General features: G+C 44.6%; 2 protein-coding genes and 1 long non-coding RNA gene across 5 annotated transcripts in view; 2 read left to right on the top strand and 1 right to left on the bottom strand.

Annotated features, from left to right (window-relative positions):
• Positions 1–66, bottom strand: part of LOC119134605 (steroid 17-alpha-hydroxylase/17,20 lyase-like) — a 2,690-nt gene extending 2,624 nt beyond the window's left edge. The window contains exon 1 of the mRNA XM_037271433.1: positions 61–66. Coding sequence (XP_037127328.1) covers positions 61–66 — 6 coding nt within the window. The remainder of the gene's footprint in view (positions 1–60) is intronic.
• Positions 67–95: 29 nt separating this feature from the next.
• On the top strand, positions 96–673 carry LOC119134373. The gene is made up of 2 exons (XR_005100316.1): positions 96–367; positions 400–673. It is a non-coding gene; the product is annotated as an uncharacterized LOC119134373 (long non-coding RNA).
• Positions 674–1,837: 1,164 nt separating this feature from the next.
• LOC119134348 (condensin-2 complex subunit D3-like) lies at positions 1,838–11,965 on the top strand. 3 transcript variants are annotated; one of them, XM_037270936.1, is made up of 35 exons: positions 1,838–1,907; positions 2,418–2,590; positions 2,727–2,889; positions 2,964–3,130; positions 3,262–3,414; positions 3,479–3,540; positions 3,616–3,703; positions 3,819–3,952; positions 4,125–4,197; positions 4,289–4,414; positions 4,512–4,767; positions 5,148–5,186; positions 5,266–5,352; positions 5,462–5,535; positions 5,626–5,760; positions 5,834–6,054; positions 6,266–6,457; positions 6,529–6,626; positions 6,695–6,804; positions 7,039–7,146; positions 7,345–7,459; positions 7,577–7,666; positions 7,726–7,964; positions 8,073–8,152; positions 8,601–8,735; positions 8,841–8,974; positions 9,551–9,747; positions 9,825–9,935; positions 10,009–10,176; positions 10,479–10,582; positions 10,850–10,917; positions 11,112–11,159; positions 11,247–11,306; positions 11,505–11,553; positions 11,793–11,965. In XM_037270936.1, the coding sequence occupies exons 1-35, from the start codon at positions 1,856–1,858 to the stop codon at positions 11,857–11,859; spliced, it is 4,176 nt and encodes a 1,391-aa protein (XP_037126831.1). In that variant the 5' UTR covers positions 1,838–1,855; the 3' UTR covers positions 11,860–11,965. The 3 variants fall into 3 exon arrangements, 2 of the variants coding, with proteins under 2 accessions (XP_037126831.1, XP_037126832.1); XM_037270937.1 differs by having other exon boundaries at positions 4,125–4,200; positions 4,292–4,414; XR_005100312.1 differs by lacking the exons at positions 11,247–11,306; positions 11,505–11,553; positions 11,793–11,965 and adding an exon at positions 10,702–10,770 and having other exon boundaries at positions 11,112–11,164.
• Positions 11,966–13,490: the final 1,525 nt, after the last annotated feature.

Below are 13,490 nucleotides of genomic sequence, written 5' to 3'. Positions count from 1 at the left end.
AAAAGCACAGCCCGTCCCGCTGGCGATTGATTCTACGCTCGGTCAGTCGGTATGCCTGGCTGCCATCTTCCTCTACCGCAACCTGACCGGGTAGGGATGAATGACATGACATGACATGAATCACATGCTTATGTGAGAACAAGATGAAGTTGCCTGTATTTCTACCATAATGTAGCACACTACCAAAACAAATAAAGCCTTCGTCTTGTCACCCGTCCTGCTATTGATGACAAATTGGATCAAACGGTGATCATTTCACCAGACTTGGCCCAGACAACCAATATCTATCTATCGCTCCCATTTGGCTCACTTCATTCACACTAATTTTATTCCACCTGCTCATCAGACTCCACAAGTGTGTGTGCGCGTGTGTTTGTGTGCGCGTGTGTTTGTGTGCAGGTGTGTGTTTGTGTGTGTGTGTGTTTGTGTGTGTGTGTGTGTGTGTGTGTGTGTGTGTGTGGCGCGCGCGCGTTCATCACTGCATTCCATTTTGAGTTTGCTAACAATTTGTTTCGTGAAGTTTTTTTTTTCTTTTGTATGCCTCTCATTATCTTGTTTTGGCTTTCCTTTTGTCATTCTGTTACCTATCTGTTCTGTCTCCATATGAAGCCCCCCCTCAATTCATCGGCCATAGATGTTTCACAATACAGCATCTCAACTTCAGTACTGTGTGGGTGTGGGTGTGGGTGGGTGGGTGGTTGGCACGCACACACACACGTGTATATATACAGGAAAAAAAAAACTTGCATACTTGTGCGGATGTGTGTACATGTGTAAATCTTCTTCAGCTTGGATCTGCTAAATGCATTGGGTGGATTGAGAGAATTGCACATTATCTTAATTTTTCTTAGTAGTAGTTGAAGTAGTACTAGTGGACAACACATATGACCGAGAACCCTCAAACTTGCCACCTTCTCTTGGAGGGGACCTGAGCCCGAAGAACCCATACACATCATCCCCATGGGGTGAGGGATTTTTTTTTTCCTGTTATTTGTGTGCGTGCGTGTGCGTGTGTATAGATATATTGATATAAACTGAATTATAGGTGGTCATATTACTAGTACTATAGCATAGTACTATTGCTAGTAGTAGTAAGTACTATATATATACTATATATATATATATATATAATATATATATATATAATTCTATAGATATATATATATGTATAGACCCATATGTCAGATCTCACATTTGTTCAGTAATCTAATGCATTCTTAAAATTGTCTTGATTCAATATGTAATACTAAACAGAAAATAATGTACTCCAAGACTATAAAATGAAAAGGTCCTTCTGTGATTCTTGTTGAGATGCATTGTAAAGACTACACAATTATTTATTCTACATTTGGGGGGATTTGACAGTTACATAAGATCTGTTTGCAAACTGTTGTGTATGGTGGTAACCTAAGTGCAGAATTTCATATAAATACAATGTTCTCTTGTTTTCATAATAAAGGCGACTGAATTCAGTTTGAAAGACTCTCTGGGAATATATTTTTATTTCAAATATGTTAAAGCTACTGGAATAGTGTTTTGTACCGCCTGATGACATGTCACATTCAATCAAGCCCCAAACTGAGTCAAAATGGATGATTGAAAGAACGAAAGAAGCCCGTCGCCATGGAAACGAAGGCCGCTCTCAAGGCTGCTTTCGTTTGTCACGTGACGTGTTGCCGGCGCGATCCGGAAATGACGTTACGTCGCCCGTACCATCCTATCGAGGACGCAGCCTGCCCAATTTGGACACGGATGAAATCCGAGGACGGGTAATGACGGGCATTAACGTCATTTCCGATGAAACCGATATGTACTGCGCAAGTGCAAAACTGGCTGGTGGCGGGTTTTATTCAAAATGGAGTTGACGTCTCCGTTGCGGTTTTTGAAACTGAACCAAGTCCCACAAGGTAAATTTGCGAATACGAGATAATTGCAGACAAAATTACGCGTAACTTAAAGGTATGAGTCCCACGAGTTGAACACATTCCATGGATAATCTATATTCTTTCTGTTTTTATGACTACACTCGTACATTCTTAACTTCGTTCTTGTTTATTTTAAGCCTGACCAAGGGCACAGCGGGCTTTATTGACACGATTACATTGATTTCATTAACAGTATCGATATTAATTTGGAGTCATAGTATTTCGTTGTTTTACTGTCCAAAAAAAACCGGCATTCTAAGGAATTTTGAATTGACATTGAGAAAGTTCCTGGCCAACACAGCGCGTATTTGGGATACAACGTTTGAACGATATGACTGGCTTGACCGCCGAGAAAGCCACAAAGCATGCATGTTATGTTAATGCCACTTCTGTTTTAACGTGGAGTATTGTAACGACTGACAACTTATTTTATAAATCATTTATTGTTCTTCTTGGTCATGTCATAAACTTTGATTCTTTCTTTCTTTTCAGCCTGGGTGAATGCAGTGTGGGATGCAGAATTTACAGAGATGGTACCGATGGACGATGATAACATAGAGGAGGAATTGGCAGCCTGCGGAGAGGAAGATTTCAGAAGACTGTACGCATATCTGCTGGCGCTTTCTGAGGAACAACAGTCTCCTAGCACCGATGCCAGTTTTCAGGTATATTTGGTCCACGCTGTGATCTGCAGAGTGCGTGCATCAGGGAATGAGGAAGAAGAAAGGGACTGCCATTCAGCACTGTCTGCAATCATTTGGAATGAAAATGCTTTTGTCAAGCCTCTTTGTTCTGCTGTAGAGTATCTGGATGCAGCTGAGGGAGAATGGTGTTTCGGTGCAGTCTTTGGTGGCTGTGCTGTCCTCCTTTGTTTTGCCGGGCAAAGCCAAAGCAGCGAATGTTCAGCAGAGGGTGGCTAGCCTTCATGCTGCTTCCCTCTATCTGTTGCTGCTTGGAATCCCAGGTAAATGGGAAGTATAGTTTGACATACATCATTTGTCTTCAACACTTCTACATATGACTGTATCTGTCTTCTAGGAAGCATTGGCAACAAAGTTTTTCACGAGATTTTATTGGACACTTGCTTGAGTGCAAGCGCTCACTGCTGGCCTCAAGACTTTGGCAAAAAGCGCAAGAAGGGCACTGTCAAGACTTCTCAGGCAGAGGGCAAGCGTTCCAAACCACACCGGAAGGAAACTCAAGAGGTCTCCCCATTCAAAGAGCCCGTATGGTTGATCTTAATGCCAGCCTGACATTTTCAACCGTTTTTCTTCCAAGCGCATTCAGTGAATAATGTCGGGCGATAGTGATGCATAAGTGTGTCTGTCGCCTGCAGATGGAAGTCGATGAGGAAGAGGAGCTCATCTTCTCAAGTCAAGACCTAAATAAGATCCGAGATGCGCTGGTTCTTCTGGTTCAAAGTCTTCTCCGACTTTTGCAGACATTGTCACTCAAAGACAAAGCGCAAAGTGCTTGCCGTTGCGTCCAGGTAACGCTTAAGATGCCGGCCGACCTCACCTGTTTGTCATCAACCTGTTTCATTTTGTCTGCAGATTTTTACCAAGTTGATTTACTTTGAACCAGTCATCGGAGAGCCCAACTTTTCTGCCGAACGGTACGGCGCTGGTGGTTGAGTTTTCCCTTCATCGTTTCCGGCCGAACCTGGCGCTTACGTCGTTTCGATCCACAGAGACGTCCGAGAATTGCGGAGCCTTCCCGAGATGGCCTTCTACGGCCTGCGGCTGATTTGCGCACCAAAACATGGAGACCAAAAAGAAGTAATTTTCATTCACATGCTGACATCCGGAGTATCCGCTTCATCTGTCTGACTGTCTGACTGACTGTCTGACTGACTGACTGTCTGACTGTCTGTCCGTCCGTCTGTCCGTCCAGTCGCTGAGGAGGGTTTTCCACCGACTTCTCTACGTAATCCTGATGATGAATAAAGAGGACAGAAGCAGACCGACCTTGCTCGTACTCAGCCACGCAGTACTCGCCGCACGGGATCAAGCCATCCGCTTTGTCTGGTAAAGTGGATGATTGGATGAGACAAATGGCTACTATACTGTGCAGCTAGCTCTTAAGATTTGACTATAAATGAGCTGATTGAATTGTACAGATGAACGTCTCGAAACAAAGGCAAAGGGGTTGGAGGCGTATCAATCTTGTAATTGTCATTCTTTCCATTTGGAACCGTAGTCACATTGTGAACGAGCTGAAAGAAGTGGCTCTTCCTCTCTTAAAAGTGCTCGTGCAGCACATTTGTTTTCAGGTGAGTCATTCAGCCCAAATAGCCCCAGCATTTGTGTCGCACTCGATGCCACCTGCTCACCTTCTCCGATGTCTTTTTCCACGGGGTGGAGATTGTGGAAAAATGTGAGTTTCGAAAGCACGCGGCCCAAGCTGTTGGCACGCTGATATCAGAGATGTCAAGTACAGACTGTGCGCACTTCATCAAGTGGCTGTATAACTTCTCCAGACAATCCAAGGTAATCCCCAGCCATCCACTAGGTACAATCCAATGTTCCGTATCGCGATTGGCACGTGTAAAAGACGACGACAAATGATTAAGGGCTGCTTTGGCAGATGGTGTCTCGCCTGTTCTCTGTGGATGTCACGATGGTTCTACTGGGGCAGCCGGAGAGGAGGCCGGAGGAATGTGACGAGCACGCGGCTCTGGCCCGCTACCTGCCGCATCGCTTCCTCATCCAGAACCTGTTGTTCGCTCGACGCAATGACCACTCCACCACTGTCCAAAGCCACGTCCTGGCCTGCTTGGCTCAGTGTCTGGAGTTGCCTTCACTCAATGCTACCTGCGCTATCCAAAGCCTCTTCTCTGCCAGTAAAGATTTGTTTTCCCTGTAAAGTGCCAAACTATGAATATCTTTGATTCATAATGTTGCCCATATAGCATCGTTTTGCAAAACAAGAAAAAAACAAATTTGTCGAACACGTTGGGGTTCTTTTCACCCCATCTGGGTGACATTGATTTTGCAATAGCAATGGAAAAAATACGATTGCGTCTTCTAAAAGAAGATTTTCCCCAAAAGATTGAAATGGAGCGATATCATTATGTCATGATAATAAGTGGCCGATGACGTTGTAGTGACCAAAATAAACTACCGTTCGGTGTTGTTTTAATTTTTTAATTCAATGGGACGGAAAGCTGGTATGGCGATGTCCTTGTTCCCGCACAATGACTAAATGACCCTTTTCTTCTAGCTGTAACCCAAACTCTATTGGAAGGGGAAAGTACAGAAGGTAAAGTTTGGTAGGGCTATGTGGTTTTTGTGCAACATGTCCAGATGAGCCTAAAACGCATTTCTGAATGGTGTTTCAGGCGGTTCCCAGCATCCACAGAAAAGCTTCCAGACCTTGCCGTTCAGGACTGTGGAGGTCGCTAGCACCGAGAGCTCTGTCTGTGATGGTGAGTCCTACTAAACGCGCGCGCCAACGTTTTGAGGCACCGCTGTTTGAACGCCAATGCTTCAGGTGACGTGATGATGATGACGATGATTTTTCTTTTTCCAATGAAGCGAGAGAGAACATGGCTCTTCTCATGCGGCGTGTGCAAGACTCCAAGTGTAATGTTCGCAAATCAGCACTGCAGGTAGTTTGACCTTGCCCGTCCTTCCGTGCACGCTCTCGATGTCCATATTGGTACGGATGGTTCCGTTCCTTTTCTCTTTGCCTTTTCCAGGCCCTAGTAGGTCTTCTGAAGCACGGCGTGATCCCAACGAGCTGGGAGAACCTTTCTATGCTCTCGGAGCGCTGTCGAGACCCGGCTGTGTCTGTGAAAAAGAAAGCCTTGCAGTGTGTGGACGAGATCCTTCACGTGAGTCCGCCTTTTCAGATGGAGTGAGTGCATGGAAACGATTGCGTCATCCACTGCCAACGACCACTGGCAGGCTAAACCGGATTGCAGCCTGGCGCAGAAGGCATGGCTGCTGGGCGTGGTACCGGCGGTTGAAGATTGCGAGAGCGCCGTCCAGGAGAAGGCCCTGGAGGCTCTCGACCACATCTTGCTCAGCCAGGTCAAAGCCTACGCCGCCTGCCGCCATCTTGATAGCAGTCAGAGGCTGACCTGGAAGCTGCTAAATCTGCTCTGCGACGAGTGTCACAGCCTTAGGTTTGGCACTTTCTTTCATTGATCTTTCACAAGCATGGACTTGAATGATATCACCTCAACTTTGAGTACCTTCGAAGTGCGTGCGAGCGTGCGTGCGTGCGTGCGTGCGTGCGTGCGAGCGAGCGAACAAAAACAACGGGCATTCTAGTTCTATTGAGAGAGCGTGATTATTATACTAGTCATTATTTGTTGGTTGGTTTCTGTTCTCCAGCCAATATTTCAGTCGGGCCATCACCATCTGGACTAAACAAAACAAGTTTACGGAAACATTTGTAACGAATCTGATTTCGCACACGGAGGCTGATCACAGTCGTGGAGCCTGGCTGCTGCTTTCCAAGGTGGTTTCTGCATCTCCCAAAATTCCATATGGCAAACTCATGGATGCCTGGGACAACATGGTCAGGTAGGGTGGGCTACATTTAGCTTGTGCAAACATGGATGTGACGTACTCATCATCTTGCCTTCCTTCCCCAGATCCAAAAATGTGAGCGCGACAACCTGCTGTCACATTCTGGGTGTGATTGGAGACATTTCTGCTCACTTGAATGAAGACACAAAGGCTCGGATTGTTGGTGAGTGACGGAACCTTTGTCGCCTTTGTCCGAGCGTATTCTGGATGCATTTTTTGCTTTGTCTGCAGATGATATGATGCCTTGGCTGAAGTCCTTTACCATGTCTCTTGAGGCTATCAGTGCTGCCATAGATACTCTGCATCAAATTGGCAGCGGTGAAGATGTCAAGCAAACTCAGGTTGGAGTTTGCTTTCAGTAACCCAGTGTTATTCAAAGTAGTACTTAGCTCCACGAACTAACTTTGTCCCTTGTAAATTGAAAAGCCTAAAGGGTAGAAAGCACCCAGCATACATATATACTACGTGTGTTGACGAGCACAACAGAAAGAAAGTTTGCACTCTTCTGTGCTATCACCAAATGAATTCAAACGTCGGAAGAAATATGACAAGGTCGTCGTTCTTTTTTTTCTTAGGCTTTCCTGAATCATCACTGTGGTGAGCTGGTGTCAATTTGTGAGTCTTATCTGGCTGCTATAATCCTGACCAAAAATGGAATCCACAACGTTAATGAAGAGCTGATGGTGAGAACTACATTTTCACATCTGTTACTATGTTTCCAAGTCGCCCAAAATGATGCTACTCTTCAATTTGGAGGCCGTTCCTGCACTCAAACAATGTTTTGTTGAAGAGTTCATTCCAAATAGCGCACCGATTCAAAAGCAAATTGTTTCTTTCATGACCAATAATTGTGTCTCACTGAAAAGAATGTTGTCTTCCAGGTGAAACACCTTCACACCTTTGGTGTTGCCTCACTCAACTGTCCTGCTCGAGTGTCCAAAAGAATGATCTTGCTTGTGGAATCTGTCCTTATCCCAAATCCAGACAAATTACAAGGTACACTATTACTACATGGCTTTTGTTGTTGTTGTTTCCCCCCCCCCCCCCCCTTCTTCTTCTTCTTCATATTTGTTGTCTGTATCCACAATTGTCTTCTCTATTTACAATTGACAAATTGTCAAGATGAGCTAGCAGCTTCACTTCCCGTCTTCCAAAGCAACTTGCTGCCGACCAAAGTCCGAGCCCACGGCGTCATTACTTTGGGTGAGCAATCTGGTGCTGTTCTTGGTTTGCCTTTGTCCAATACTTTCCAACTGGATCAGGTAAGCTGTGTCTGCAACATGAGGAACTGGTCCGCAAGTACCTTCCCGTGTTCGCCAGAGAGCTGGAGCTCGGTACAGAAGTGGCCGTACGCAACAACATTGTGGTGATCATGTGTGACCTATGCGTTCGATACACAAATATGGTGGATCGCTACATCCCCGACATTTCCGCCTGTCTACGAGACGACCAAACAATCATCCGGGAGCATGCTCTCATCATGCTCACCAACCTCCTCCAGGTAGGAAGAGACTGGGCCAAACACACTTTGTTGGAAATGCATAGCATGTCTCGAGCTCTCCTTTAGACATGCTAAAATAAAGCCCAACCCTTTTTGGATTCCTTTTAGGAGGAGTTTGTAAAATGGAAGGGCTCTCTATTCTTCCGCTTCATGGTGGTGCTAGTTGATCCTGTCCCAGCCATCGTCAGGTGAACGACATTTGACGCGCTGTACTCGGATTTCCCAAAACATCAAACAGTGGTGCCTGCCAATCGAGCTGACCATTTAGGAAGCGCACGCAAATCCTTTTTATGCACTTGGAAGAAATCATTTGACTTGTGAGCATGTGGGCTAGATGTACGTATTATTATTATTTCTCCAGTTTGACTTCCTGATCCTAAAAGACGCTATCGAAAGAATCGATTGGACCTGGGCTGCTGGGAATGCATACATTGTTTTGAGGAGACTCGATTGAGTCCATGCTATATTAAGGAAGCTTCCCAGGAGCCCATCACCATGCGCAAAGCGTATTCAGCAGCCAGCCAGCAAGCCAGCAGATGAATTGGATGAGTTGGGACTGAAGATACTGCTTCAATGTCAAATCTTTGTTTTCATTGCTCATGTCAAATGACTGCATTGTCTTTTCTGTCTGTACAGTCTGTGTGAATACTGCCTGGTTCACATACTGCTGAAAAAGAGCCCAGAAATGTTTAGTCAGCATTTCATTGAGTGCATCTACCACTTCAATTTGTACAGTGGACATAATTCCTACAAGTTGACTGAAACTGAAAGGTAAGGAATGAGAATAGGAGCCAAGTTGCCAAGAGCTCCCTCACTTGCCGCTTTTTTCCCGTGAACACTGCAGTACACGGTAGTATTGTATGTATTCTTTTTCAGTGGAAAACTTCGGTTCTCCCTAAAGGGGCCTCAGCACCGCGAGAAACGTTTTCGGATTTACCGCTTTCTACTGCTCCATTTGACGGATGCGCAACGCTTCAAGATCACCAATAAGATGAACCAAAGTGTCCTGGGTGAGTGAGAAATGCGACAAATGCAATTTGCTGTGCAATAACACAATCAATCAATCAATCAATCCAAAAGCCATTGAAGTGGTCAAAGACTGATCTCGTGACAATGAACCCTTCGTTACACGGCTGTCACTCTCAAATATTTTTAGAATACATTACTCCATCAAATCATCGGATAGAATTCTATTGGAATGAAAGGGTACTATTTCAAACAAACTTTGATTGACTGTCGTCTATTCATTTTTGTTCATTTGCTATTCTTTAGTGATTTGAAAAACAACCAGACAACAGTTAAGCAGCATGGTTTTCCAAATCAGATGCTTGCAAATGTCTTCCGGGCTGCTTTCACAAAGGACGAGCAAAGTCCGAGAATACCAATGACCTCTTTGGACATTGCGCTACCGAGACAAGTTTGGGAGCTTAAGATCAGGGGATGCTTTGAGAATAATTGTCAATTTTTGTCTATGTGAAGCCCTTTGAGACTGCTTGTGATTTAGGGCTATACAAATCAACTTGACTTGACTTGACTTGACTTGACTTGAGATGCGCACGCTTCTTTCCTTCCCTTTTCCATTGCAGCCTGCTTTGCCAATGAAGAGCTGCCACTGAATGCAGATGCGGAAGACATTTTATCAGACACCTTCAACATACTGACTTTGAAAGAGATGAAGCTTCAGGCCACTGCGAGCGCTGCAGGGGACGAACAAGACGAGGAAAATATGAGCACCATGGCAAAAGCAGTTTTCCAGGCAGCTCAAAATAAGGTGATTTCTCAGGTGAGTCAATGGCCATCATGCCAGGTTCAGCTTCAGCTTGCTCAAAGGTACTTGAAGCTTGCTTCTTTGAACCCCAGGTCAGGAAGAAGGCTTTCGTGGAGGACACCGTTCCTCTCATCATCAGTCTTAAGCGCTTACTGGAGCAGAGACAGTCTCCTGTCCTCAAAGATCTCACAGCCTACCTGCAGGTTGCTACAGGTGCACTTTCAGGAGGTCACCGACACAGAAAGACAAGGCACCCAATGTTGTTGTTTGTATTAGGTGACAATGCAGGACTACCCTCAAGAAGTCAAGGAGTTTTTTGCCGGGGATGAGCAATTAGCAGCAGAAGTGGACTTTGCCCTAAAGCAAGCAGGGAAGGACCGCCATCCGGAGAAGCCGATGGACAACTGCAACCTGAATGAGGACTCCAAAATGCTTGCAGCTCAGGTTGGGAGGGAGGGAGGGAGGGAGGGAGGGAGGGATGGAGGGATGGAGGGAGGGATGGATGGATGGATGGATGGATGGATGGATGGATGGATGGATGGATGGATGGATGGATGGATGGATGGATGGATGGATGGATGGATGGATGGAGATGACCACTCACAATACATCAATACTCACAAAACATTCTGAATCAAGTCCATTTCTGAGTCAATGCCGCAAACCACAAAGCATTGCCTATTGTTGTCGTCTTTCATTTGTCCCGCTTCATTTGCCACACTTCATGACTGGCTATCTTCTGCTAGGCTTTGGCGCACCGCTCTACTTCTTTGTCAAAGAATCTGCAACCTTTCAGCTTTTCCACGCCACATCCAAATCAGCTCCATGCAAGACTTTGGCAGAGTGAGAGGTACGTACGTACGTATGTATGTTGTTGGCATCATTTCTTCTGGAAATTCAACATGTCTTTTTTGCTAACCTGTAAAAGTGAAAGAAAAAAACCCAAAACAAATCTTTAAATCGAAAAAGATTTTCCTGAAACCATTCAAGTGGATTTGTTGTTGACGACCTCACATCTCGGCCTGGATTGAATCAGAGGTGCTTCAAATGTGCAGTGAAAGTGAATCTGAACAATACTATGGATATGCGTAACTATGAAAATGAATTTGTGTCGCAGGCGAAGGCATCTCTTGGCCAGAACCGGCTCAGAACGACAGTCAAACTCCATCACTCTGGGAACAACAGGTGCACCAGCTCAAGTGTATATACTGTATTATGTGTGTGTATACTGTATATATGTGTGTGTATACTGTATATGTGTATATATATATGATATATTATATATATATACATATATATATGTACTATATTTTATATATACCCACGTGTATATATAAAATAGCTCTAAACAAGGAGCATTCCATCCGCGTGTCTTGCAGAAAAGTCTCAAGGAGTCGTGAATAGCAGAGCCATCAGCACTCCAAACGGTACGATGCCAAACCCTTAGCTCGCAATGTTGCTATTGCCTCACAGGATTGACCTTAGTCTCTCCATCCAAACCTCAACCTTTCCAGATATGGGCCTAAATGTGACTTTTGAGGAGGGAGTCAGTGCCATCTACAATGATCAAACAAGTATGACATTTGCCTCCGCTTATTGTATGAATGTGTTGTTCCCATTTTTTGATCTGGTCCTGTGTCAAGAACTTGACCTTGTGTCTGTGTCTCTCTGAAAACCGGACTGTACCAAAGTGTAACTAGTTTTCAGCCCTGCTTGATATTTGTCAGACGTTGGTGTGCGTGATCCTGAACGTTGTCTCTGTGCGCTGACAGGTTCTCGCCAGGAAAGTAGCGTTCTTCATGTACGCTCAGATGGAAATCAGTGAGTTGTACCATTATGTCATACCCCCCGCATCCCCCCCCTCTCCCCTGTTTGTGTCAACATTGCTGAGCTGAAAACGCCTTGTTGAAGTAAATGCTGCTATTAAGCTACTGCCCCACTGTAGAATATGACAATATTTTGTTGCTGTGTTTAATAAATGCTGATGCTCAAGGCTTTCCATTTGAATTTGAATTGACATCTTATTCCATATTGTACTCTGCTATGTTTTTCTGTTCCAGACCTTCTGGACCGAGGCAGTGGAATGACCAGTCCCCTTTCCGTCCTAAAAAGAAAAGCAGTCTTTAGTCCACCTTTTGGTTTGACCTGTGTGCCTTCGCTCCCCATCACATGGTTTTATATTTTAACTTTGGAATTGCAAGCAGCCTATTTAATCTCTTCAGAAAGTTTTTTTTTTTTTTTTTTTTTAATTAAGGGTCCATTGACACTCTATGTTGTCCTTTTTTTCTACTATTTTAAGGACCTGTAAGGTCTTTGGAGCAGATGGTTTTATTTACTCGAATATGGAAACATGCGCTATGCTATTTTATTTGAATTTTATCTTGTCTTCTCTTCGGTTTCCCCATCTGTCAAAAGCTTTTCTGATTGTCTCAAATTTGACATTTCCTACTGTACATTTGAATCCTTTAGTTTCTTGTGTCATTTTAAAACACCCTTTTTGAAAAAAGAAAATAAAATTTGAAAAAAGACATATTTGCAAACTTTGTATTTCTGAGTTTGTTTCATCTCTGTCTTTATGATTTGATTTGATTTGATGATTGCCTATTTATAAGAAATAAAAAGCAATCAAAGTAAAACAAGACTTGGCATTTACCTTAAAACAAAAGCCACGAGCTTGACTTCCCTAACCCCAGGGGTTCTACCGAACTCGGTTTAAGAACCACGACCTCGACTCCCAGTGCAGTCACTCTATGATGTGTATAGTCTGAATTTGTAAGTGGCCACAAGGGGGTGCCACATGGTTGTTCGTGCCACAGGGTTGTGTGTGCCACAGGGTTGTGTGTGCCACAGGGTTGTGTGCCACAGGGTTGTGTGCCGGACCCCAAATGTGCATTTCTACACAGATGACACTTATTTACTGCAGTCCATCATCTCTTTTTCAGAATGAATCTTTTGCAGTCGTACGAACGGAAGGTCAGTCACGCTGCGCCCGTCAATCGAGAGAGATCTCCCTCTGCACGTCTGATATGATGTGCGTGAAAAAAGTGCTTGTCTGTTAGTTTTGAAAACGAACCGCATTCAGCTCATGATGACCACTTGAGTGAGAAAACGTGACTCAAGTCAATCTAATGGCAGAGTGAGATGGGGTGGACAAATGGAGCTGTTTGAGCAAGCCTTTAGTATCTCGGTTTTATGATGACGAGAGAAAATGGAAGAGGACTGAGGAAGAGTGGCTGCCAGTCTCATGTTTGAAATCAAGGTAGTGGGATAACTGAATGGCTTAGTTCAGTGTTGTCTTTCTTTGCTAATTGTTGCTGTGGCGAGCCAGCCCTGCCCTGCCCTGCCCTGCCCTGCCCTGCCCTGCCCTGCCCTGCCCTGCCTTCCTCGTGTCTTTGAGTTTTGTTTGGCTTTTTTTCCCAATCCCGGTTTTCCTGCTTCCACGTTGTCGTTTGGCCTGATCTCTTCTCTTGCCTTGGCCGCTTCCGTGCGCTCGTCGGGTCCGCACCGATTGTGGACAGAATGAGCAGAGCCAAAAGAGGTCAAGCGGCAAGCTATTCAACTCTGCACACTCATTTGAGCGGAGTACCTGGAAATAAACGCTTATTTTCAGCAAATGTTTCTGAAAGTCACTTTGACTTTAAAATGTTTACAAAAGTGATACAAAAAACGAGTTCAAAAGTAAAAATGAAATCAGCACATACTTTCCTATGGAACTGTGAAATGTATTTTGGGTTTGTGGTTGAAATGAAATGTGCTGA

The sequence above is a fragment of the Syngnathus acus genome, chromosome 15, assembly GCF_901709675.1.
Source record: "Syngnathus acus chromosome 15, fSynAcu1.2, whole genome shotgun sequence".
In the NCBI taxonomy this organism is placed as follows: domain Eukaryota; kingdom Metazoa; phylum Chordata; class Actinopteri; order Syngnathiformes; family Syngnathidae; genus Syngnathus; species Syngnathus acus.
Note: the sequence above shows the minus strand (reverse complement) of the source record. Positions and strands in the feature narration are given on the sequence as shown.